At 38.0% G+C, this 26,864-nt stretch overlaps 1 protein-coding gene across 4 annotated transcripts in view; it reads right to left on the bottom strand.

The window, feature by feature from the left end:
• The window catches only part of sema5ba (sema domain, seven thrombospondin repeats (type 1 and type 1-like), transmembrane domain (TM) and short cytoplasmic domain, (semaphorin) 5Ba), a 121,803-nt gene that overhangs the window by 41,812 nt on the left and 53,127 nt on the right, over positions 1-26,864 (bottom strand). For all 4 annotated transcript variants that reach the window (XM_057335646.1, XM_057335648.1, XM_057335649.1 and 1 more), the window contains exons 3-6: positions 24,765-25,005; positions 13,679-13,778; positions 13,021-13,066; positions 325-387 (exon numbers count right to left, since the gene is read on the bottom strand). In XM_057335646.1, coding sequence (XP_057191629.1) covers positions 325-387; positions 13,021-13,066; positions 13,679-13,778; positions 24,765-24,951 — 396 coding nt within the window. In that variant the 5' untranslated portion in view covers positions 24,952-25,005. The remainder of the gene's footprint in view (positions 1-324; positions 388-13,020; positions 13,067-13,678; positions 13,779-24,764; positions 25,006-26,864) is intronic.

Raw genomic sequence — 26,864 nt, 5'->3', positions numbered from 1 at the left:
AAATAATAATAATTCAAGTGATTTTCAGTAGTGGAGAAAAAGCTGTTCCTTATTGTTTTCCTAAAAAGGTAAGCTCACCTCTGTACACGTTATTAAATTTCATGCAGTGCTTTAATCGGATTTCTAAAATTGTATTTTACCTCGAACATACAGCAAATTATATGCTCAAGGAGAGAAACCCCTGGGTTTCAGAAATACTGAATAACTAATCCGAACACATTGCCCTCCCACAAACCTCAACAATACCCAACTATCTGACCAATGGCTTGCCAGCTTTTTGAAAGAAATGTGCCTATTCAAGAGAACCTGGGGGTTTAAAGTTACCTCTGTCTTGCCTTTGCTTTGACAGGACCTCCTGGTGTCTTCGTCTGGGCCCCATTCTGTTGCCTAGGAAACCAAAATAAACCCCAAAAAGTGAAAATTCACAGTTGCCTGGCAGCTGCCTGTAATAATGCACAAGCAAGGTTACACAACGGTTGATGACGACATCGCATTTAGCCAGATGCATCAAAGACATTAACCTTATTTTTGTGTATTGTGTAAACACCATGATAAGTGGGCCAGTGGCTTAAAAGGAGTTACAAGACAGTTGGAAGACCAGATGCCATTTGCATGTAAATGCCATCTCCTAGTCTTATTCATGAACAAAGACAAGCTACTCCATTTACGTCTGCCCAATTATTTCCCTTCGGAGCTACGTGTCCAGCCAGCAATACCAGAGCCAGTGCCTAGAAACTAAAAACCTGCAGTCTTAAGGTGTGCATACACATAACGGTCAAGATATTCACAAATCGTCCCCTTTGTCGAAGCTTCCTAATCCTTATGGACACTCATAAGTGGTTAAATAAGCAGCAACTCTTCTCAATTCAATCCCTCTTCTGTCATCTTTCTCCACTGAACACATAATAGCAAGTATACTTCAAGGAGCCATTCTGGCTCTACAGATAAAACAGAGGAACTCTGATGGTAATTGGTTAAGTGCAGTGTTTCACAAACTTTTCACAATGGCGAACCCCTTCTAATGCAAACACCTTATTGTGAACCCGCTCTCTCTGTACTCACATAGACAACAGTTTAGATAAAGGTTAACTATATTATAGTCAATATATTGTGTACAACTAGTGCATTTAGATATAATCTGATTCAACTGAAATGATTGTATAAAGTTGACATATAAAATATTCTTTAAAGAATAGCAAAAGTCTGACAATGAAATCGATTAAACTTCTCATTCGATGTCATTTGCTTTTCATTTGATCTGCAGAGAAATAAAAACTGCACAATTCACCCTTCAGCTGACATCTTATACTGTTGTCTGTGTTAAGATGTCCATATCTGCAATACATTATAAGAAAATAGAGACTGGTCATGTCAACCTTAAAACAATAAATGCTCAGTGTTTCATATACAGTATTTTAAAGGCCCAATGTGTAATTTTTGGAAGATTTGCTTCTACGGTAGCCCTAAATGGACAAACTGCTCTAAAAAGCACGTTTCGATTATACGTAATCTCCTTCAGCAAAGAAGCGAAAACGTGACAACATCTTAGGCGTGTGTCAGCCACCGTAGTGCTTCGAAAGGAAGGGTGAGCGGAGAGAGCCGTTGGTTGCAATTCACATTCTCACCACTATATGCTGCAAAATTTCATACACTGGACCTTTAAAGTCATGCAACAGCTACAAAATGTGTGAGGATCAAAGCTTTGAACGTGTTTTGTTTTACGTTGCCCCCTGATATCATTCGCACTTCTACACATTCAAACTGGAGTCAAACCTGGATATATGTAAACACAAATAAGATTCCCCACGACTTTAACGTTTATGCATCTCAACACCGTCTTACATGGCTTATCTCACACCCTCATCCACAGATGGCTATATTTAACTATACCCTTTATACATTTACACCTCCTCCTTGCTGGACTAACTATCTCTCAAAGTTGTCAGGTACATCACAAAGCCACATTGATCCGGCTAGCTTTTGTTTGTTTCTCGCATTCATGCGTGTTTCAGATCACAGGCATGTTTGTGATGGATGCCTGAGGAGTGAGTCATCGTTCAGGTCATTAACATCTCGTCTGTGAGCCCCTGTTTTCGGGAAGAATCCGTCAGCTTAACCCTGACCCCGGCTACGGCAGCCCGTCTCTTCACACCACACTGGAACAATGCCAGGCCTCCGATGCTATTCCCAAAGACCCTTCTGAAGAGGCGGACTGTGAAAAGCACACTGTATGGCATGTTTGGCGAAAGGCCTGAATGTGAAGCTGGAAACCTTGCCACCGTTTCGGGGGTCCGCTATCCACCAAGCAGTGGCGGGCGGTGACCGGAGAGCCTTTCACTGGTGGGAGGCTTGAACCTTTGAATGATAAATTGCTTCTGACAAGCGTTATGCCAAAGAGGATGAGGTAATATAGACTAGCATGAGGAGGTAATGACGTAAATGTTTGTTCAAAAAGCAGTGTGTGAACCATCATGGTGAATTTATTCAGTTTTGGCATTTTAGGGTCAACTAGACAAATATGGGAAAACCTTTGGCAAGCTAACATGTTAAAACACAAAAATACATATATTTTCCATCTATACAAACAATTACAGAACAACAAAACCCATATATTAAAGGGATAATATAAACAAGATATTTTGAAGAATGTTGGTAACCAAACAACATTGGCCCTCATGGACTCCATTATATGGACACAACCATTGGGAGGTTACTAAAAATATATATTTTTGTGTGTTTTACAAAAGAAAAAAAAGAAAGAGTCATATACACGTTTAAAATGACATGAAGGGGAATACATGATGACAGAATTTTTCTTTTCTTAAGTATCCCTTTACTTAAGGTTAAAACTGTTTATTTTCTGAAAGGGCAATTAATCATAAAACTTCATTCACCCGATACATCACACTTTTGCTAAACTTACCCAACACTGAATAAGACGCTTCTGTTATCTTCCACAACAAATTCTCAGGCTGAGGAAGATTAATGACAATTTCACATCTCTAAGAACCTAGAATAACAAACAACACACCATGAAGTTTTCTAAATGTAGTCTTTCCTAAAGGGCACGGAAGAACGGTTGATATCACAGATAAGCCAAATCTGTCAAAAAGAAAAAATCACAACGAGGTGTATTTGTTTGGACTGTAAGGTCTAATGTGCCAACTAGATCTGACTGGCTTAATAAGGCCGTCGCACGGCATGCACAAGCTTAGAAAATCACTTTAGTCACCATTATTTGTTTCATAATTACTCAGCCTTCATCTGTTCTAATAATGTGGCGTCACCGAGCTCTCAGCCCCTGGCATCCTCATCAAATAGTATCATGAATTTTTCATTGAGGAATAAAATAGTTGGGATTTATTTATACATAAATTAGTAAAGCCCAGAAACAAAGTTGGGCAAGAAATTGCATTCCATTTATTGGAAGTACCGAGGAAATGCTAATAAAAGCATAAGAGGGGCATGATGGTGGAAAATTGTCATATTGGCAAGCAGTGTGCTGGCGTTGATAAGGTTATTGTGTCTGTGACACATTACAAATGTTATAAATGAAAAGCATATCTGCAAATGGATACCGCAAGTGTCCCTCAGGGGACTGCTGCTTACACAGAAGCATGTTTTCCTTTAGATAATTTAAGGTTAATTTAAAATACAGTTTTAAATTAAGAATATGGTTGGGCAATTATTCAATATACTGTATGAGGTCCTAAAACTGAAAAAGTATATAATTAAAATTCAAGAAAAGTATTGTTGTTTTTAACTGCGTTTTATAGCACTTATATTTGTAGCAGGTAATGTTGTGAATTACATGCTTGCCATTTGTTACACAGTCTTAAATGTGAAGGAACAACAACTTTTAAGATGTTTTAGGATAAAAGCATTTGGCCTTTAAAGGTAAAAAAGCTAGCGAGCCATACAAAAACCCAACAGTTGATTTTCTTTTGCTTGTACCTCAAAATCAATCAAACTTTTGCACAACTTAAGAAAAGTGTCCTTTTTAAGGTTTTACACAGCAAAAAGCTAGCACAGGTACGTCTGTAAGACGTCTGCTAAAGATCTGGAGACATCTGCTGTGTAAAAACATCTGCTAAACATCTTAGAAAGAGCAGTTTTACATCTATTCTATTAAATCATAAACATCTTCCAGACATCTTCTAGATGTCTATATGACGTCTGACAGCAGACTTCTCCGACACATATTGCAGATGAGCAAACTATGTCTTGTAGATGTAAATGTAGATATCAAAAAGACGTCTGCCAGATGTTTGTGTGCTATCAGAGTTAGCATATGTGTTTACCCAGGCTTGTTTCTAGTAAAAACCACAAAATCATCATTGCATACAGTAACTGTTTGTTTATTTTTTGAGGTTATAATATCTAAAACAAGAGAAAAGCAAATTGCCAGTAGGGTGAGAAAACAAACTTCTTTAGCACGTACTCTCAAAAACCAAGTCTTGTATATTTAAGTACTGTACACTCTTAAGAAAGGTGCTTCACAACGCCACAGAACCACCATTTTTGGATGAATGGCTCCATAAAAACCTTTAACTTCTGAAAAAACCTTTCCGTTTCAGAAAAGTAGAAAAGGTTTAGACAATAAAAAGTAAGAAAGAAATGGTTCTTAGAGAAACCTTTGAGCAAATAGTAAATCTCTACGAACAACCTTTTGTAGCACATTTTTAAGTGTAAATGTACGTTCAGATTATTTTTACGCAGAAGAAAATAAAAAACCAAAAATAAAGAAAATATTGTTTAGTAGTGCAGTCACCTGTGCATGTACACTCTCTACCCTCCAGAACTCCACTGATTCTGGAGTGAAAATGTCATTTGCATACTCATCAACGAGGTCCCTGATTAAAGTGCCATGACTCCGCCCCATTCCTGCCGGCTGGATCGGCGGAGCTATCCGTCTCACTGGCGGGTCTTCGAGGTCTGCAGGCTTCAATAGCCAAGCCAAGGCACCGCCCTGTTTTGTCCTTTAACAGAGTGCCCTATTCAAGTGGCCCCATCCCCATTTACCGCCGCCCAAGGATGTGACATGACTCTCAATATCTTTGCCTTATTGTCCAAAAACGCTGAACCTCTCACAAGAGGGCGCAGATACGCACTCTACCATCTCCTCCTGCCCCCGTGGCATTCCCTGGATCCGGCACAACAGTCTCCCTCTCACTTCACATACCAACACACCGTCCGTATTCAATGGCCTATTAGAAAAATAGAGCCAGTGTTGGACGGGGGTTGTACACCCCTCTCTGCAGGCTTGAATAAGGGTAGTGCATGGTTTTGTCTGGAGGCGTGTGTGTGCCTAGGCAAAGAGGAGACATGCAAATAAGGAGCCCTTTGAAGGTTCACAGCTGTGCCATCTGAACACATTTACTTTAGGTTAGAAAAACAGAAGGGAGAGAGAGAGAACAAGATGAAAAATAGAGCAACAGGTCTAAGGCATTGCTCAAACAATATAATGGCACAACACCACCGGATCAAAATATACACAGCATATATAGCCGTGGAAAAAATTAAGAGACCATTTCAAATTTTCATTTAATTAGCTTTTCTAGATGTATGGTAGCCATTCCAGTCCATGTCTGTTGAATTTCAACAAAATCAAAACTGAGGAGTATCAAAGTCTTCAAACAGCAATGTGAAAGACTGACATTAAAAGACTAAAATCAAAATTATTACAGAAAACATTTTTTTTTACCTTTTCCTAAATACATTTACAAATATTACTGCTGTAATGCTTAAAAGTGAATATGAACTTGTTTTCTTTGCAGTATATGAGGTCTGATAAAATCCACAGCACATTTCTGTTATTTGGTTTCTCCAGTTTTCATTTTTTGCAAATAATTGCAAATAGAAGCAATGTTTATATTTGAAATTTGGGAGAAATATTGTTACAAGTTCACAGAATGAAACAAAAACGATCACTTTACCTAAACACGTACAGTACTTATAAATAGTAAATTCAGAAAAACAGTGAATGGTCTGTATGTGGATGTGAGTGATGGTTGTGATTTGTGAAAAGGACCTTTTATATGGAGTGTGAAACTTGAGAAAATGTCAAAGCGTGTAATGTCTCACATTTCAGGTTTGAGCATAAAGTTACAAAATGTCCTGTTGCTCTTAGCTGCTAAGGACAACAATTCACATTTACATTTAAAATGTCACCTTGTGATTGAGACGTAGCATTAAAATTTCTCATTTTCAAAAGTAAAACCTACGTCTTAAATCAGTTTTATGCTAATCGGATCGCTAAATATGCCAATTCAAGTCAACTGAAATCATTTTCTCTTGTTTTCACCTTAAGCAACGAGGATTTTGCTACTGGGGTTCACTGCACATGCCACAAATGAGCCCACTAGTGACAAAGACTGCATCAATAATTAAAACAGAATATTGCAGAGGGAAATTAATCATGAATAGGCCAGATAAAATCAGCCCGACTCTCAGGTCAGAGAGCTGAAATGTGCACCTCAGGCGACCGCCGAGCGCCAATATCAAACAGGAGACGCTTAACATGGCTTTTCTTCTTTTTGATCTCCACTCGTGGCCCCGGCCTTCCCACGAGAGCTGAAATCTGAAAGATGGAATACGGAGCATAGCCTCCGCTGTGATCCTGTGAGCCGCTGTCATATCATTAGAATAAATGAGAGCAGCAGTCACCATTGTGCCCGAGCTGCTGTTTCGTAATCAACGCAGAGTGTTTGTGAACACTGGGCATATTTCAAAGCAAAGCAAAACAAAACCAGAATGGAATCTAAATGGCTCTAATTCCCATCTGCTATTTGTCCACGTCCGACACTTCCTGTCTTGTTGGTTACAGCTGAGGAGGGCAAGCACCTCTTGACCACAGGGGCCTCAGTCCAAAGCAGCTGTAACAATGTCTACTGAATGCATTCGGCACATATCAGTCTCTGGCCCTTGTCTGTTGACAGAGACCGGAGAACTCTCTCTTGAGGATGTGGAAGACATCGTCTCGGATGTTTGCGTTTGGGATATAGACCGACCAGAGATTTCAAATGTACCTTTCCGTGCGAAAGGATGTGGATTATGTGCATAGAGGAGTGCGTTATTGACCTCTGTTTCTGGATACTGTTCAAATAAAGAGAGAAGGAGACAGACATGAAGATTTGTAAATGTATACTGCAAAGCTACAAAAAAATGACATGAACACTTCATGTTGATCTGTTTCTTACAAAAAGCAACCCCATGGCATCAAGGAACACATTAATATGTACTGAGTGCCTGAGAACGAACAACTTTAATGGTGTTTTTTTCTACTTTTGCTGATATTGGTCAAAATAAAAAAAATATCTCACAACAACGAGACCAAGAAAATGACAAATCTTCACTTTTCGTTGAGCTATTCCTTTAAAGGGATGGTTCACCCCGAATGAATATTCTGTCATCATTTAGTCACCCTCATGGACTTTCTTCTGCAGAACACAAAAGAAGATATTTTGAAGAATGTTGGTAACCAAACCACATTGGCCCCCATTGACCTTCCTCAAAATGTATTCTTTTGTGTTCCACAGAAGAAAGAGTCATATACAGGTTTTGAACGACATGAAGGTGAATAAATGGTGACAGATTTGTTATTTTTGGGTATCCATATTTTAATTCTAGAGAGACTTCTATCAGGCATGACCCTATTTCGAGAAAATTTGTGAGGTGGTACATTGCAGAGCAGCGTGAAGAAAGGTTAATCTCGAATGCTCTTATCTTGGCCAGGCGAAATGCACTGAAATGGCACTAAAAGGAAAGCTGTGACAGCCTTATTAATCTCTCGGTTTACATTTACCTGCGTTGCTTTCACTTATTTATTCCCTTCTGCACTGATTTATTACTTAAACCTTCATTCATTTTTAGAGGCCAAATAAAACTGTCCAGTTACGTGTTGATAATCTGCTAGAACTGCCTGTTCTGACATTTTAGACAGTTTTATTTGTAAACATAAAAATAGATTTTTACATTTTCTGGAGAAAATGTGAATTGTGCACTTACTGCTATACAACACTAAGGCTACATGCCAAAGTTTAAGGTTGTTCAAATTGCTAACCAATGTAAGAGCAAAACTAATACTTATGCCGGCCTTAGCGACGCTAATAACGCCGCATGCATATTTGACTTCAAATACATGACAAATGACAGCCTAGAAAAAATAAACAGAATACAGTAAACAACAACCTGCGGGCAAAGTCAACCATACACAACTGTCTCACATACAGAAAAAGACGATACGTCAAGCACCTTCCCATAGCGCATTTGGGTTCATGCATGAAACTAAACCAAAAAACAACATACCAAATGGACTTTGAGATTGAACAAAGACTTCCTTTTTCTCCTCAGTATTTCTTATGCTTCACTCTCTTTTTGTGTTGTATACATAAATCACATCAAATCTAAACCCGCCGGAGACAAAAAACAGGTGTTTTGAAATATATGAATCCATAGAGAACTGCAAGGAAGCAAGTGTAATGGACGATGGAAAGTTTAGATGGAGATTTGTGATAGATGGAGACAGATCCCACAAACATACTCCATCCTGCATACCAGGGCTGTTTACATTCCAAACCCATCAAACCGAGGGCCTTATCTCATTCTTACAGCTCTTCATACCCATATAACATCCTCACATCACTTCTTAGTGACCTTTGGGTCAAGCTCGGGTCTGATCACCAGAAGCTGCTGAGCTAATCCTGCGACTCTGATGTATCATATCGAAGCTTTTCTACATTCTGAAAGCCCTTTGTACCGCATACATTGAGTCTTAAGTTGGGCCACATTTGATTATCTGTGTGAATGATTTTTATAAACCATTAGGACAAATTTACATAATTTACAATAATAGTAAATAAAGATCTGAGACATGCGTGCCAAATGCTAAAATACCACCATTGCATACTATGCATATACTCTCAAATGAATCAAAAGACAGACAAGAAAATCTTACAAAACATGATTCAGTGACTTCAAATATTAACATATTATAATAAATTACACATCATGTTAAACGGATTGCAATTATCTGCATAATAATCAGCATTATCTGTAAAACGATAATTATCCTTTAAGATCTTAATACACGTTTAGCAGAATTAAAGAATTATTCAACTTCATTTCACAATCACATTGAGATGATTACTGTTCTTCTTTTGTTTCTGTACTTCTTACAGCATTAACATCCCGTTTTACATCGGATACGGCCATAATACAAATTAATTCCCATGACAACGAAATAAAATAATGTATCTTCTGAGATTAGACCTCATTATCCAATTTTTCCCAACTTCTGCATTAGATGCAACATCCACAGAGAAAGATGTGCTGTATACTTCCACCAGAACATCGAGAGAAGAGCTTCATTCATGGAGGCGAATCAGGTCCATTTGCACAGATGCACCCCTAAGAGATGGCAGCATCAGACAAGAAAACCGAACTTGACAGAAACTGTGTTCTTTTCTATTGCTGGTGTAATAGGACCTATTGCTCGAATCGAGAGAGCACAGCATGTGGGTGGGACTCAATCACAGCAGCACCTTGAGCCCACCCGTCGTGCCACCAACATCATCCGATGTTCCCGCCTCATTCCGCCTGATCCCGTGAGGCAGAAGAACTGAAGTCTTGCTGCGTCATGCATCCGTTCTCAGGCATTTTTGGGATGTGTCGTAGCGATGCAGGGTGCGCTGCAAATTGATCTGATCTCAGGATAGCAGCGTTCCCTTGAGACCGAATATAAGCGCCTTGATGCTTTGATGATGGTGAGAATGATGAAACCATGAAAAATGAAAATGTCTTTGGGGTGCACTTGATGAAAATGAATAGATTTTTTAATATCAGAAGAAAATCAGTGGTGCTTGTCTATGTATTCACTACCACAATCCTTGGGTGGTTGCCAGGGCGTTGCTAGGGTGCAAAGCAGCCAGGCCTGCCATGTGGTTTCTAGTATATTTTGGATGAAGAGTGTCTACTTAATATCCCATTTGAAAAAAAAACTCACCCATATAATAATCTCATAATCTACATATTGATCTAGGTCTTTACTCTATATTTTATATATACATCTATAATATTTTATCCACCACCACAAAAGTATTTGAAGTGAAGGCTCCTTTATTCATTGCCATTGCACAAATTATGTATAATGATTTAGGTTTTGCTGGTTGTTCAGATCAATCATCCTTTTTGAGCAAACGCTTGGAGCGCATGTAATAAATAAAAAAATTAAATAAAAAAAATGTCACCAATCTGACAGAGTTTCAAGTGCTGAGTTACACAATATCCTGCGCTACACTACAGGCCATGGCAACTTTCCCATATTCACACTTTCATGGAAATAAGGACAGCAGGTGCACACCCAAAGGTTATCACAGTGAATAACTCAGGCAGGCCTTCAAAGTGTCGGAATCAGCTCTTTCTGCCTGGGTGAAGTTAAAAAGGCTCATCTGAGCTCCAGCCAACGCCTGCATGTTTGGCACAGAGACATACATTTCTGAGATGAGCTTGCTTTTCTCAGTATCATTACACGTCTGGCAGAAAGATGTAGGGTAGCTTTAATAGTGTGAAGGGAAGGACAAAAGGAGACGGCGAAAGGTGGCATGCCGGTGGTAAAGGAACAAAGTGTGGACAAAAGTACAATGAGTGAGATGATATGATGGAAAATGAATGTGCTAGGAATAAAATGAAGGTGAGAAGATATTATACTGCTCCATGACAATGGCTTATCTCCAACTGCGGGATACGATATGAACATTCTGAAATTCATACATAACAATGCTGCGTGATAATCAGTGACTGTTGTTACTGTCGCTATTGTTACTACTTCTTTAAAATCATAACTCATTTTTAAATTAAATGACATCTTGCACACGTCTGGCGTACAGTAGCAAATAGAGAAACGACCAAGACGTTTTTGCTCAAGCTTCCCGCTCCTTAGATTTTCTCTGAATATAATAACCTGTGTAATCTAACGTGCCTCTTACAGAGTTTCATGAAAGATCGCATTTTATTCAGATTTCCCTAGAAACCAAAGTCTGCTATTAAAAGGTCAGAGATTTCAATATGAACAGCCATTTCTTATCAAATTCTTCCAAGACCAAATTATCTGACCTATGCTAACCACATTCATTTTAAAGCTCTATTCCCTTTCTGTATGTTAACGATTGTCCGATTCATGTTTTATTACTCCTATGAAATTAAGGAGAAACATCTAAGACAAAGTTCATAATTAGACGAAACGTAAACTGGCTTACCATTATGTTTGAGCTATTAAAGAGAAACCTCTAAGAAATAAAATACACTTTGTATATAATATTTTTAGTTGAAATTTTGCGAGAGATGCTCCGATATATCGGCCAATAATCGGTATCGGTCGATAAAACCAAATTTTCACACTATCCGCAGATAGTTTAAAAACAGCCCATGATCAGGGCCGATTTATCCTGTCAATCAAAAGAGGACAGGAAAATGCAATGAATTTATGCTCTGTATATAGAAAATGTCAAACATCAATAGTTTGATGTTTAATATTAATAGTCATTATTTGAATTAATAACATTCAGAAAGTAATTTAATCTTCAGAATCGGTATCGGTTTCAGCATCGGCATTTATCACTGTGAATAATCGGCAGAAAATGTTTGTATCTGTTCATCTACAAATTTTTCAATATGAAATTATGGCATAAATGAACAATAACCAGTAGCAAAAACCGCAACGTGTTTGGATTGTTTTAAAGAAATGTAGAAGTTCCTGAGAACTCGCCTCATTCCTCAACCTTCTTTTCACCCACTGTCAGCTGTTTAGGTTAAGACACTTTGCTTCAAAGGCTGGCATGGTGCGCTCATCAATTTAGGTTCTGCCTCCACATGTGACGCTTCAGTTAGTCCAAATGAAGAAAAATCGGTCTTGTTTATTCCCAGTCTGGGATCACCCAGGAGAGCGAAAGAGAGCTACACAGACGGAGGTGAGATGGAACAAAATGAAATTGCACCTAATCTCTACTGGGACGGCTCAGCAAACTGCTTTAAATTTAGTAACGCCATTGAAACAAAACAGTGGGTGCAGACAGGGGAATACGCGAGCGGAGCATAAGTGACTTTTAAGTTGTGCAACTAATGTTTGTTGTGATCTGAGGTGAGAAAGAATGGAATGCTAAAGCATTCTGGCACAGGGGTAAATTTTATTCCGCCTTCACCTCTGGCTGTTTCATGCATGAAACATTACGAGCGGCCTGCGAGTGAGAGCGTTCAATAAACATCTAACATTTCTATCAGACAGAGCAGAGAGATTGTCTGGGAATTAACTTGATATATGCAACCACAGTTACAGGTGGGTACGCATCCAATGTCTCAAATATTGAATTTTTTTAGACTTCAGAAAGTCCTGTCTGACCTTCTAGAAGTTGAGATGTGTCAATTGAAAGTTAAAACAGTATACTGTCTTACACATTTTTCCTCTGTGCTGGGCAATCTTTCAGATGACTTTAGAAGCTGATCTTCTTCAGTATCAATAATCAATAAGCAACAAAAGAACTCCCCAAAAGCCAAAAGCTTTCCAGAAAGCCCCTAAAAAGGCTACAAAGGCCGCATCACACTGACAGAAAGTTTTAGAAAAACAATAGTTATGAAAACAAATGGAATGGGAATTATTTATCGACTTAAAACAAAATTTCTTCAAAACAAGCACCTTTTGTCTAAATACAGCTCTGGGCATTCTCTCAACTACACACGGTACCACCTGGGATGTTTTTCAAACCGTACTGAAAGAGTTCCAATGTATGCAGGACGCTGCCTTTTCTTCACCATCCAATCCAACGAAACAATTTAAAACTATTTTTTATAATAAAACATTTGTTAGGTTTTGTTGAAAAATTCATACATTCATATTATTTAACCCTGGCTACACAACTGATTCTGAAAATAGTAGGCTATAAGGCATTCATTGAAAAGAAAATCATAAGAAACAAGGTCAGTACACTGTGTCCAACCTTTGTGTATATGTGGGGCATTGCTTCTTACCTCAATTAAAGAAATGTTGCTTAGATTCAATCTGAAGAGGTAGTTTCTGCAGAGACATAAGAAAGATTTCAGAAGATTACCAGATCCTCATCAGTAGAAGATTTAGAACATCTAACCACAGGAGATGTAATGCAAACGTATTTTAAGTCTGCATTGGGAGCAGAGAAATAATCTAAAGAAACACCAAATACAGTGGGGTCCAACAGCCTAAAAATGCAATTTTGCATTGTTATACTCTAATTTAATGCAAAATTTTAGATTAAAAATTTAAATATCACAACTTTTTCAAGGAAAAAGTATTTGGTAACCTCTTTTGCTTTTATAACATTATGCACTTGATGGACGACATGGACTGCTTCAAAACACAATATAGATGATTTCATCGGACACACGCGTTGGCCCGAAGTTAACTTCCGGTCTCTGTTTGGTTTATTTTATATTTTATTTACATAAATATTTTATTGTAAATTAATTGTATTAAATTCATTTAAAACTACTCGACAGTTATTGATTCTTTGCAGAGGTCTACCAGAAGTTAAGTTTGGGCCACATAACGTTTGTTTAAGGTAAAAACAAACTGTGTTTCTGCATCACTTTACATTGTGGCCAGATCACATTAAAAGATTCATCTGCACAGAATAAACTTGTAGGTTTTTACCTCGCTCCCACTATAAGTTCATTCCTCGTGAGATCCAATGTGAGCTGGGAGTAGTCCCTTACACCAGGGTTGGAGAAAGTGGAGATCAATGGATTTAATGCTGAAACAGAAGACAGAAAGATACAGGATATTTACGTAAATCTCCAAAACTCGCCTAGGTTTCCTTTAATATAAGGATTAATAGAGTTCCACCATGGGCATCCCTCAACCTGGACGTAGGTTCCTCCCATGACTTCTCAGGAACATAAAGCGGGGAAGCTGTACTACACTGTAAAACGTCAATTAATAAAACGTTGGAAGAGAAACAAATATCTCAGTTGAACTAATATTCTTGGTTGGACTTCGTTGAGAAAATGTGTTATATTAAGCCTGCAAAAATATTTAAAAAAAAAACATTAAATGAAGACTTATTTTCTAATTCAGTCAATATTCAGAGTGGCTAAAGTTGAACGGACTAATAAACCCAAATCCAGCCAATATATGATAATACAGCATTACGGAAGCGAGTAGTGGTTCCCACAATGTAATATAGACATTATTTTCCCTGAATATAGGATGTCCTAATTTTGGTAATAAATGCATAAGAGTGTCACTAATTTTTAAAATAGGTAGTTAATTTTAAATTCCACGATTCCGGGATAGTTAGGAATAGAAACGGGATAGTTCCAGATGGCGCTTTTCGGGAAGGCGTATGTTACAATGTGGAGTAAAATAATTGGTTGCAACAATTAACAAATATTTGAAATTATTTTAAATGCATTTCGAGCTAAATTGTTATTTTCTTTCTACTTGTACAACAGGTTTCCAAATGGTTCATTGAGGCACTACTTCTGGCACGTGACTGTTCCGATTCATCTAAAATGTCTCTGCGTATACTTGACTAAATGCAGATTATTCAAAAATATATTTTTCATTTGTCTTCTTTTTTTATGTGATGTGATGTGAAGTTATGATAATCAAATTATAAATCTTAGTTTAAATAACATAAAACACATAGAATTAATGCAACATTTTTGCTGTAGTTAAAAAAATGACAGATTAAAACATTTACTTGAATGAACTATAAAACTAGTACTTTAAAACATACTTTTTAATGTTTGAGTCAAGTTTGGGCCAACTAAAAAATAACAATTCAAGTACGACGTTGGAGACCGAAATTGAGTGAACGTAAAATTTCTTACTAAATAATAATTCGTTGAAACAACTTGAAATGTTTTACAGTGCAGCTTGGCCTCTTCAGGCCTGCTGATCCTAATTCAACATGACACTTAGTCAAAACTCAGCTTACCAAGGAATCTTAGAACATAAAAGCGCTGTGTGATACAATGTTTCAGAAATCAAAACAATTTGTTCTGGCAGATACTCACAGCACCCACTGAGCCTATTGAAGTGGGAATTACCAGAGACAGAAAGGGTATTATGTAAAAATAAAAAAACACTTGATCTACTGGTGACCTTAATGTGGCTTAGTAAATGGGATTTCACTGTAAGAGGAAACCAATAAAAAAGATTTGTTATCTCTTCATACTGAATAAAATCTCGCAGCGGAAAACGTCTATCTAAAATTGGGGAATTCGTCTCTTATAATACATAATTTCGTTTTCAGACGGTGATTATATTACATGTCAGACTCGGGAATTAAAATTCTAAAGCAGAGGAAAAGCACAGCACTTAACATTCATGACAAAATGCCTAGTCATGGGTTACACAATGAACTCCTAAAACATCTATGAGAACATTTCTGTTGTTCGTAGCTTAAAGGTGCACACAAAAACACACAAACACAGCTGCGGCCATCTTGCAGCGCAGGTCAATACGGTGCCACTGGTTTCCATTAACATGATGTTCACAAATACCACTTCATACAGTTTGAATCTGGCATGTGATGGGAGATAGAGTCATCCAGATGCCGGGGTCATCCAAAACAATCCGATATTCACATGGGTACTCAAATCTCATGAAGAGTTTGCTCACAAATCACAAGCAAATATCTGGGAAACAGACTACTGTCACTAAATCAATCTATTAGAGAGACCGTGACCCTATGGTTGTATCACGCAGACATTCTTTACAGACAAATAATGCAAGGTCTACAAGCACAGTCTGTATCATAGACCCGTCTCATTCACAAGTTACAATACACCCTCAGCATTTATCTCTTACATGATTACGGCCTTTGATAGTTCTAATAAAATGTTTTCATTGAGATTTATAGAAAATCTTACTGGATAGAGTACATTGTTTAATAATGAAATAAAAGCTGCCTGACAGACAGTAATTAATGAGAACAAGAAAGGAGAAGGACAAGAAAGTGCTCTGTTTTTTTTTCATTAAATATATATATCACAGCAAAAGCTTGAGGGGCGATGGAGTTTATCGATCTGTTACTGCAGGTCAGAAGTCAGTGGTTCAGACTATAATATAACTCAAGAGTTCTCAACCGATTTTGTCAGCCGAAGCCCTATAACCCAATTTATTAGAACCCCCTGAGATTCTACATGACCGTCATCCTCATCTTTCACTTCCCTTATCCAATATTTACTATTATTCTATCTTATCTAAAATTGAAGCCAAATAGTAATACTCAAACCTTTTTAAAATAATGCACATTCTTATTACATTTACATTTAGGCATTTAGCAGACGTTCCTATCAACAGGGGCTTACAAGAATTAGGAAGCAATGAAGCGATATATCAAGAAGTGCTTACACCAAATTACAAGTTTTCATGATTCTGGAACAACACATGCTGAGAGAAAGGGTTCGATTTTCTTAAATAAAAAAGCAGTCAACATGTTCCTGTCAAGAATTCACAAAAAAGATATCGCTCCTGTCTTTCTGAAACCTTGTATCCATATTTTCAGATTTTGGATCATGGATCATTATTAATAGTCACCCTTTATGTTTGTCACTGGGTTTTGCAAATATCTAACCAATAAAAAGCATACAAAAGTGACACATTATTTAATCATTTTTGTTTCAGTTCCTAACCATAAAATGCAATGTGAACACTGAAAATAACATTATGAAAACACCTGTACACCGTAATCACGTTTCACTGCCTGGTTGTGTGCGCTCCATACCCTTCCAGAAATAGCTAAAGCATTGCATGCAATGCAAGGTAAGCTGTTCACCTGTGGGAACTCTGATATTCCCCCAATCGAGCGATTGTGAGCGCTTTATAAACAGAGCATGAATAAGATGCACACACATAATACAGCCGGGATTCTGAAGGTTGGAGGACTGTCATAATAACCTCTTAGTCACCTGATCACGCCACTGTGCATCTGGTACACTGAGGAGAACGAGAGAAATGCCTAAAACTGCAGACAAGAGTTTGTCTATATTAAAGCAAAGTTAAAAGTTAGGAAAAGCAAGAAAAAGCTGATCTTTGCAAAAGCAAACAGTTGTTGAGTTATGTCCTCCAAGGTTAAAATGATTTACCTACTAAATCCTTCTACACGTAGCCTATACATACAGCTGCGGACATTTTTATTTCATTCTGTGAACTACCAGAGCCGTTGAGAGAGAGAGAGAGTTGCGACAGCGGAAGTTCAAGAAAAAAAGTTTTTAGAGCATCACGTAATTCATTGAGCATTCAGGAACTATTGAGAGGCTCCACGAACCACCATTGCTGTGAAAAAACAGAGTTGATGCGACTCTCTCTCCCAATGGGTCTGTGAACTACTAACTATATTTCTCCAAAATTTCAAATAAAAATATTGTTTCTGTTTGCATTTATTTGTAGAAAACGGAAACTGGAGAACCAGGTCAAAATAACAGAAAAGATGCTCTGTTTTTTTTTCAGACCACAAATACTGCAAAGAAAAAAGGTTCATAATTCACTTTTAAAGCTGCCGTGCAACGGTGTTTCATGCATTCTGACTTCTTTAAAAAGTTAAACGTGCTGTCTTCTCATGCTTAACATGGTCAACTTGTTAAACAACGAGTTGGGCGTATTACATAGTATTTCTGTGCTCGATACACTCCCCCAGCGATCGTACAGGTTTCGGAAAGTTTTTTTCGAACATATAAAACTGTTTCGTAACAATTTTTCTTAGTCCCTTATTGGACAATTCTCCCGGAAAAGCACGCTGCAGCAATGAGAGCAGGAGAAGGAGCATGCGCAGACGTCACTTTCACTTGTGTGCAGGAGAGAGGGCGCGAGAGAGAGAAACTGATATATGGAGCCGTCCCAGCACTAAAAGATGCCGGACATGAACCGCATGCGGTGAGTGAAACTGATGTCTGTGTTTTGTTGGCAATGGGTGCGCATGTGCTTTAGTTCAGCTGACCCCTCCCCCCCGCATGCGCCGTATGCTTTCGGAAAAAATCATACAGCTGTATCTATCTTTTATAAATGTGATCAAACTAAATACTCTTCAAAGATACGAAGTATGCAATACTATTAGGTACTCAAGATTAATATGAGATTGGCAGAAACCACGTGTGTTACGGCCGCTTTAAGCAATTCAACAGTAATATTTGTAGATGTATGTAGGAAAATATATATATTTTTTAATTATGTGATAACCTTGATTTTTATCACAGTTTTCATGTGTCTTGTCATGCGGTCAAGTCTTTCACATTGCTGTTGGATGATATTATGTCACTCCTGAGATTTGATTTTGTTGAAACTCAACAGTGCACTGAAATGGCCACAATACATCTAGAAATGCTGATTAAATGAGAATTTGGTCTCGTTTTTTTTCTGTGGCTGTATACATGCTGTATTTTACACGTACTGAATACTGTACATACTGTGCACACAGACTCCGCACACAACCCATATACAGTAAACTTTCTTGTAGATGTTAAAGCCCCAGTGAGATTAATATATAATCTGTGGTTTTATATGCACGGACAGTTTCCACACATCATCAAGCAATGCATGCTGCCCAATAATCCATATACAAAAATAAAACTAAAAATGGGGAGCAGTCCAGAAGAGAGTTGATGGACGATTATTGCGTTCCCTCTCCAAACACACAGTGGAAGAGATTAATGCGTTAGCCACCGGATCCCAAGAACAAGAGCGGGTTCAACAGTCAGCATCTTAAACGCTCCCAAGGACATAAATCATGATCATTATTGTTTGTTCACTTCAACAGATTTAAGAATGACTGCTTATTTATGCTACAACCAGGGAGGAATATAAAACAGGAAGTTTGGGATAAAAATATTGCCATGGTAAACAACTAATCATGTGAGTAATTAGCAGATTTAGATGCATCTAAATATCCACAAATATTTTTCACATTTATGGGGACACAATCGAAACTCTGGATTAATATGTTGCAGGTTAAAAGTGTGTAGACCTGAGAGCACGTATTGGGACCAAATCATATTACCCAGAATGAACAAAAACCTTGTTGAACTTTGTATACTGTATGATGGGAGTTTTAAATCCACAGATCTTTCACAAACTGCAATAATGTTACAATGTTTGTTTGTTTGGTATGTCACTTCTGGGTCATTCCCTACACAGTGAATTAATGTTTATGTGCATCTCAGCGTATAAAAACCATAAACATGCGACTACAATTATTCAAATGAGGATCACTATAACAACTGTTAAATCAACTGTTTTGTCGCATATTTGTGACACAGCTTGTGAAAACCCACATTTGTTGTGAAAAGACTTTTTTTTCTACATAAAATCATCATATATATTATATAATGTAAAGAACATTCTGTGAAAATATAACATTGATATATTTAATATTGACTGAGTATAGACATTGAAATCTAACTGCTGCTTGTTATCTCAAAATTTGATTTTGAGACTTTAGTCAGGTTTTCATAGACCGGGTCACATGTATATACATTGTCCAAATTTCTGTCTTAATCACTGACCCATTTATTATAGAAAACCATACATAACATGGTATGTTATGTATCTTAAAATTTCTGTTTATACACATTAAAGGGACAGTTCACCTAAAAATAAAACTGTTGTTCCAAATCTGTACACGTTTCTTTGTTATGATGAACACAGAGAAAGACATTTGGAGAAGGCTTGTAACCAAACAGTTCTTGGCCACCATTGACTACCACAGTAAGAAAAATGACAATGGTAGTCAAAAGTGCCCCAGAACTGTTTGCTTTCTCACATTCTTCAAAATATCTTCTTTAGTGTTCAACAGAACAAAGAGGTTTATAAAGCAAGTTTCCTATGGTAGTCCATGGTGGCCAATACCATTTTGTTTACAAGCATTCTTCCAAATATCTTTCTCTGTGTTCATCAGAAGAAAGAAATGTATACAGATTTGGAACAACACTTTTTATTTTTTAGTAAATAAAGACAGAATTTAGATTTTTGGAGAGAACTGACCCTTTAATGGTGTACAATTAAGCTATAACATTCACAATGTTTGGATGTAGTCATGGAGTAGACACGACCGACCATTATTTGTATGCACTACCTGTATGAGGTATAAACAAGTTGTCTTTGAGAAATACTTTTCTAGAGCAACAAGGTGAAACTAATTCAATACAACATCAGTAGCTGCTCTTCCAAAGTCAATATAAGAAAGTGAATATGGATTACCATAGATACAAAGCCACACCCTCATCAGGTAGTCACCTTTGAAAAGTCAGAAAGCTCGGAGGAGAAAGACATCCACATATGTTGATTAAAGCCACAGTAATCTCCTTGTGTTATTTTCCATCTCTCCACTCAAAAGACCGGCCCATCTCTCATCAGACAATCTTATCAGAAGATGCAGACTGCAGCTTATCTAAGAACAGAATTTGCTTTGCTTTTGTTTTGTCTTCTGATTTCCAAATTGTTGTATCTCTAGGGAACTGGTGGTCACTGCATGAGTGGAGAGCGCCACAGGCATTTAAATCCTCTTAGCCGGACGGCGCTCCGATTATAGAAATAGGAAGACAATGAGAGCGCCGCAAGAAATGCCCCAGCACAACAGAAGCAGATGAACTCGGTTAAGGGCATTTGGGGGATAAGGCCATAAATCGAGGGCCGGTTCAGCCAGGCAAAGGTCTGAAAGAACACCTTTCACAAAGCCAATGAGAGAAACATTCAGCTCTGGCAATTTCAGACGTCCATTCAAGCGTAGCACGTCACTGTCTACAATGGATGGGAAAGGGCAAGCAGAAGTGTGGAGACGCTGGAGCACGACATGGAGGCCGCTGCTATCTGTTCAAACCACTTACCAAGTTTCATTTCATTCACAGTCAGCAAATGTAAGCATTGCCTTCCAATTGAACCCCAAGGTTAGACTCACTTGAAGCAACGTTAACAGCAATCCCATGAGCTATTTTTTGCCTCTTTGGGGACAGAAGATCGGACGACGTGACAAGACCTTTCAAACATCGGTACCTCTGATGTTACAGACCAATTAAGTATAGTGAGACAGCAAAAGGGCCCAAGGTAAAGGAACTATTTTTCCCTCAAGGTCCTTTTATGGAAAGCCGGTGGTTAAACAATCGCATTATTACCCACGAGAGATTGGTTTCTGAACATGTTCTACAGACGAGACAAACACTTTCGAGCCAATTACAAAGACTGGAGAATGGAAGCTAGACAATGGCCCTGTGGCACCACTCCTCCTAGGACAGATTACTGTAATTCAAGTTTAACAGGTTAAAGCTTTGCATTTAGTTCCTGGCATTGGACATCCAAACACACACCATACCCAACTGTAGCTTATAAATCAGTGTTTTTTAGAATCTATGTGTCCAAATGCTGTCATACCCTAATAATTATTGAAGTTTTATCCAGCAATGTTTGTCAAAAAAGACCACAATGCTTCCAGAACCTTAAAGGCATAGTTCACCCAATATGGAAATTCTGTCATCATTTACTCACTCTCTTTTCATTTCAAATCTGTATGACTTTCTTCCTTCTGCAGAACACAAAACAAGATATTTTGAACAATGTTGGTAACCGAACAACAGCACTACCCATTGACATGCATTGGTTTTGTGCATGTACAATAGAATTGAATGGGTACCGCCGTTGTTTGGTTACCAACATTCTTCAAAATATATTTTTTGGTGTTCTGCAGAAGAAAGATAGTCATACGGGTTTGAAATGACAAGAGGGTGATTTTTGGGTGAACTATCCCTTTAATGTGTTGGAGATGATAGTGTATGTTGAAATCCGTGATTAGACTAAAATATCGCTGTGATTGTGCTGGTTTACTCGTAAAGGAACACGTACACACAAATCCATCCACGTGATGTCCCCAGATATCTAAACTCATCTGAAATTCCTTGTAGTACCAGCATGTTATTGCTACTGCGTGTTTACAGATATGACTGCCATGATTTTAGATGCGATTGTCACGTATAACCAGTGAGAAAAAACTATGGAATTTCTCTGAAGTAAATCAAGGTATCAAGACACCTTTAATAAATTGGTATTATATTGGTATTATCATTATATTGCAATATACCATGCAAACATTCTGGAATGTAAGCTTTAAAACTGAAAACATGTCCAGACCATGTCCAAAAAAACCTCTATTGAAAGTAAGTTCAAAAAACATCCTTTGTCCATGTCTGTCCAGTTTCAGAATGTTGCACAAGCTGGCCGTCCACATTTACACATCAATGATACCCGTTGGCTTGTCTAGTCATGGTGAGGTAATCCAGAATAAACAGCTTGTTGAAACAGAAACAGATTGTTGGCTATGACAAAACACTAAAGAATATTCCAACTGCCATACAGTGTAAAGAGTAGATACTGTGTAGTGAAAGGTTCCCTCATTTCATTCTGACCTTAAAACCATGTACTGTAGGATTGTTTTATGAACCAGCCACAATGCAACGCAGGCTTTGCAAAAAATGATGAGGCCAGAACTATATCGGACCTTCTAAAAAAGCTTTTTTATTTTCTATGCAAAGAGGATGCTTGACCAAAAGTCACAGCAAAAAGCAACCTCAGGGTCAGAGAGAGGATGTAAAAGTTATGACAAGCTAAAATATAAATAAATTATGTTGCAAGAAGCTAACTTTTTTACTAACATTGGGCATTATTAATAAAACATTACCAAAACAAATGTTTGTATAAATACATTTTAATATAAAATGTCATACTGAATTGAATGCAATGCAAGAATGGTTTTATATACTAAAATTCTGGGCATGTTTTATGTATACTCAATTTCCTGAAAAATCAAAAAATGTACAGCCTATTTTCCATACAACGCTTTCTTATTTCTTAATTAATTTGAGACTAAATAGACTTAAAACAAGTCAACCTCTAATGCAGCTCTTAAAGTGACAGTTCACCCAAAAATAAAAATTCTGTTATCATTTAGTCACCCTCGAGTTGTTCCAAATCTGTATACATTTTTTTTGTTCTGATGAACACAGAGAAAGATATTTGGAAGAATGCTTGTAACCAAGCAGCTCTTGGCCACCATTGAATTACAACGGTAGTCAAAAGTGCCCCAAAGCTGTTTGGTTTCCTACATTATTCAAAATATCTTCTTTTGTGTTCAACAGAACAAAGAAACGAATAAAGCAAATTTTCCTACTATGGCAGTCTATGGTGGCCAAGAACTGTTTGGTTACAAGCATTCTTCCAAATATCTTTCTCTGTGTTCATCAAAACAAAAAATATATACAAATTTGAAACAACTCGAGGGTTAGTAAATGATGACAGAACTTTCATTTTTGGGTGAACTGTTCCTGCAAGTCTGTACACTCCGGAAGACATTCGGGAAGAAGAAAAGACAATGCTCCACCATGCTTAACTATCTCAAAAGAGGATAATTCCCATGGTTTATCTTTAGAAAGGTTCAAAGGCATGTGTGAGGCCATGGACCTTGTCAAAGATCAGAGATAGGGGGCCCCCGGTACGCCTCAGGAGACTCAACTGAGTAGCTGTCCAAAACTGCCAATTACAAAAAATCTCAACTATCAAAGAACCTAATCTCAAATTGAGCCAACACTGTTCAGAGGCTACCATACCACTGCTTTTACATAAAAGAAGGAATGAATGTGTACTATAGGTCTTCTAAACCATTGAGTAAACATAAAAAGAGGTGTTTGGTGAGGTGTGCTTGCTTACAATGCAAGCCAATTGTTCAACACCTGTTATCATGAAAGTTACGCCACAGTGCGTGCGCTCAGGAGAGCTAAAATGACGGAAAGAAATAGGATACTGCAAAAAAATGAAAAGAAATAGTCACCTTGCCGATAAAAGTGCGTAACAAAAAGAAAGCACCTTTCTCATCCAGCTTTACAATTTACTGCTTCTTTCGCAAATTGTAGTGTTTTCTAACTTGGCAAACAAGGGTGTTTGTAATTCTAGCCCTATTTCAACACCCTCGGAAGAGAAAAAAATCCTGCCACTTTGATAAAGTGTAAAATGAAAAATCAAAATGCAACCCGAATTTTCGATAGCAATAAAGGAAGGGTGCCATAGGCGATGTCTATATGAGCCTTGGCTGTCTAAAGTCCAGACAGGTTTAATGTATAATATAAAGCCCCCCGGTCATCCAATTCTCCCGCCCCCATGAGGCTTCAATCTGCTATCTCCATCATATCCCTCAGAGTCAAACAAATCCAAACTGTCCCCACAGTAACCTCCAACAGACCATACATTCATCAAAACACCCTGTCGTCTAAACAAAAAATGTGCTCTATGTTCTCTCAGTGTAAAAACATTTTATTTTTTGTTTGCATAAAGCTTTTTCTAAGTGATTTCAAGCAATGGCTCCGCATTCTTGCATTATATTTTGTGTGCTAGAATGCAGGCAGATAGAAATCTTGGAGAATGAAAGACATTTATCTCTTCTGCAGTATGTCCATCAGAGCTTGCCATCTGTAGCACACTCCATCTCTATCTGACACATGTGGAGCACCCATGATGAAGATATACAGAACAAAAAATGTAGATGTACAGTCTGCGACTGTCAAATATAGGACAGTGATAAACAACACACGGCACCAGGCACTAGGTTCCTAAACGCTTAGAAAACGTTCTGAATAAATATAGGTGAGTCTTGCAACAGGCAACTTTTGGGAATGCCAAGATAGCTTCGATGAAAAGGCTACGCTGAAATATTCACAAAAGTGAAGGTGTATGCATTGTAAGAGACATCAGTAATCACCTTGGATAGAGATGATGGGGTGCTCTAGACGGGTACACTCCGGCCTTGTGTGAGGGGCGGGGCTGGGGGCGGGCTCTGTGGGGACAGGGGGCCTCTGGGATAGTATAACAGGAAAGGGAAGTGTGATGAAACAGAGGATAAGGCCACGCACAGCCAGGGAAGCCACGGCCCGTGGCAACACTGTCATGGTGATGGAGGCCGACCTCTCCTCTAGCTGCCAAGGTGGGCCTCTTGAATGCACCTGTGGGAGGGAGACAAAAATGAGACGGATATAAATACTAGGGCTGTCAATAGCTTCAAACTTTTAAACCCTTTTCGTGCAATTAACTGAGATTAATCGCACACGTATAGTGACATTAAACTTACACCATGTATATTTGTTTAACATGTTTATTTTAGTGCTGTCAATCGATTAAAAACATTAACTAACTAATCACACACATCATTTATGTTATTAAATATACTTTTACATTCTAATAATTTCACATTTTATCTCCAGATTACTGTAGGAACAACTCATTTCTTTAACAGCATCATTTTAAGTGGGTAAATTCAAATTAGGTTCCATTTTTCTTGTTCAGTATTATTGCAAAAGCAAAGTTCACGAAAAGTTGCTTGCAAAAGAAAACGTTTGTTGACATGTTTTCATTTCATTCTGACCTGAACAGTTTGTGCAGCAAAGTTCAGCTCTGCATGTTTTGAGATTTTGTCACAATGCACTGCAGGCTTTGCACAGAAAGTGTTCTTGAAGGATTTTGCTGACCCGCTGCTATAGGCGCTGTTACTCATTTCACGAGTGAACAAGTCAGAAAATCAAAATATAGGTAATTTACATACTGTACTGTCTTAAAGACAGTAGCCTAAAGGGTTTGATTCTAACTCTGTCCTAAAAAGGACAAGTTCTGTCCACAGTGAACGCAAAAGTGCTGAGTGACATGATGCAGCCATGGCATCTAATTTTGGATCAATAAGACAAAGGTTGTCAGGTTCCCCATACAAAAATTAAAGGGATAATCCCCCCTAAAATTCTGTCATTATTTATTCTTCTTTGTGGGGTTAAAACCTGTATACACAAAAGAAGATATTTTGAGAAATGTCTCAGAGGTTTTGTGTCCAAACAATGGAAGTCAATGGTTCAGTGTTGTTTGGATAATAAGGATATCACCATTCTTTAAAATATCTTCTTTTGTATTCTGTAGAAGAAAGAAATTCATACAGGTTTAAAATGACACGAGGGTGAATAAATGATGAAAGAATGTTCATTTTTGGGTGAACTATCCCCAAAATAAATCTCGCTCCACATACAGTAAAGGCAAATTAACAAACACTGAATATCTTCTGACTGATTTACAGATTACTTGTGACAAAAAAGGAAATAAACACTAAATAATTGATATTGAGAGTTTTCACCAAAATATGTCACGTAAACCTAGCTCTGTCAACGAAACAAACTCTTCAGAGGTGCTCTTAGCTCAAACAACATTTGACAATTTCACGGCTAGAACTTCCAGCTTGTCGATCAAAGAAATTACGATGATATAATAATGCTAAAACATGTCTGTCAATATTCACATTCAGTTATTGAACTCGCCGAGGTGAGAAGTGAGGTTGGGGCATTGCTGTTAAAAGTTTCTGGCAGTAAGTACTGGCTTGACTTGATCAGCATAAAAACCCCTGAAGCACCCGTGCACTTCCGTCTCCTTCAGCTGCGGAGGAGTTTTAATATCACTGCTGATCTTATTAGAGGTGAGGGGAGGCATGACATCTCCATCTTTATTCAGAGCAGCCCCAATGCAGTCATATTACAACACGCAGGAGTGAGCTCAATCATCGCTCTCTCTACCACCAGCCGCCTGTCAATCCTTGCTGTCTGCATGACTCGCACGTCACACCGCATAGAACTCGAAGCGGGTCGATAGTCTACAGCAGACAGGACAGTTGACCTGGGAGACCGAGGTCTATTTGAACGCCCACGTTCTGATAACTGGAACCCAGTGCACCCATTAGCAAGAATAAACTCCATTTCCCTAAACATAGCGTCTAATTTAAGCAGCTCTAAACAAGTCTTACAGCATATGGCTATAGCAGAGGAAGACTGAA

Source organism: Triplophysa rosa, linkage group LG6 (assembly GCF_024868665.1).
Source record: "Triplophysa rosa linkage group LG6, Trosa_1v2, whole genome shotgun sequence".
NCBI classification, from domain to species: Eukaryota; Metazoa; Chordata; class Actinopteri; order Cypriniformes; family Nemacheilidae; genus Triplophysa; species Triplophysa rosa.
The sequence above is the reverse complement of the archived record's forward strand: the minus strand, read 5'-3'. Positions and strand labels throughout refer to the sequence as shown.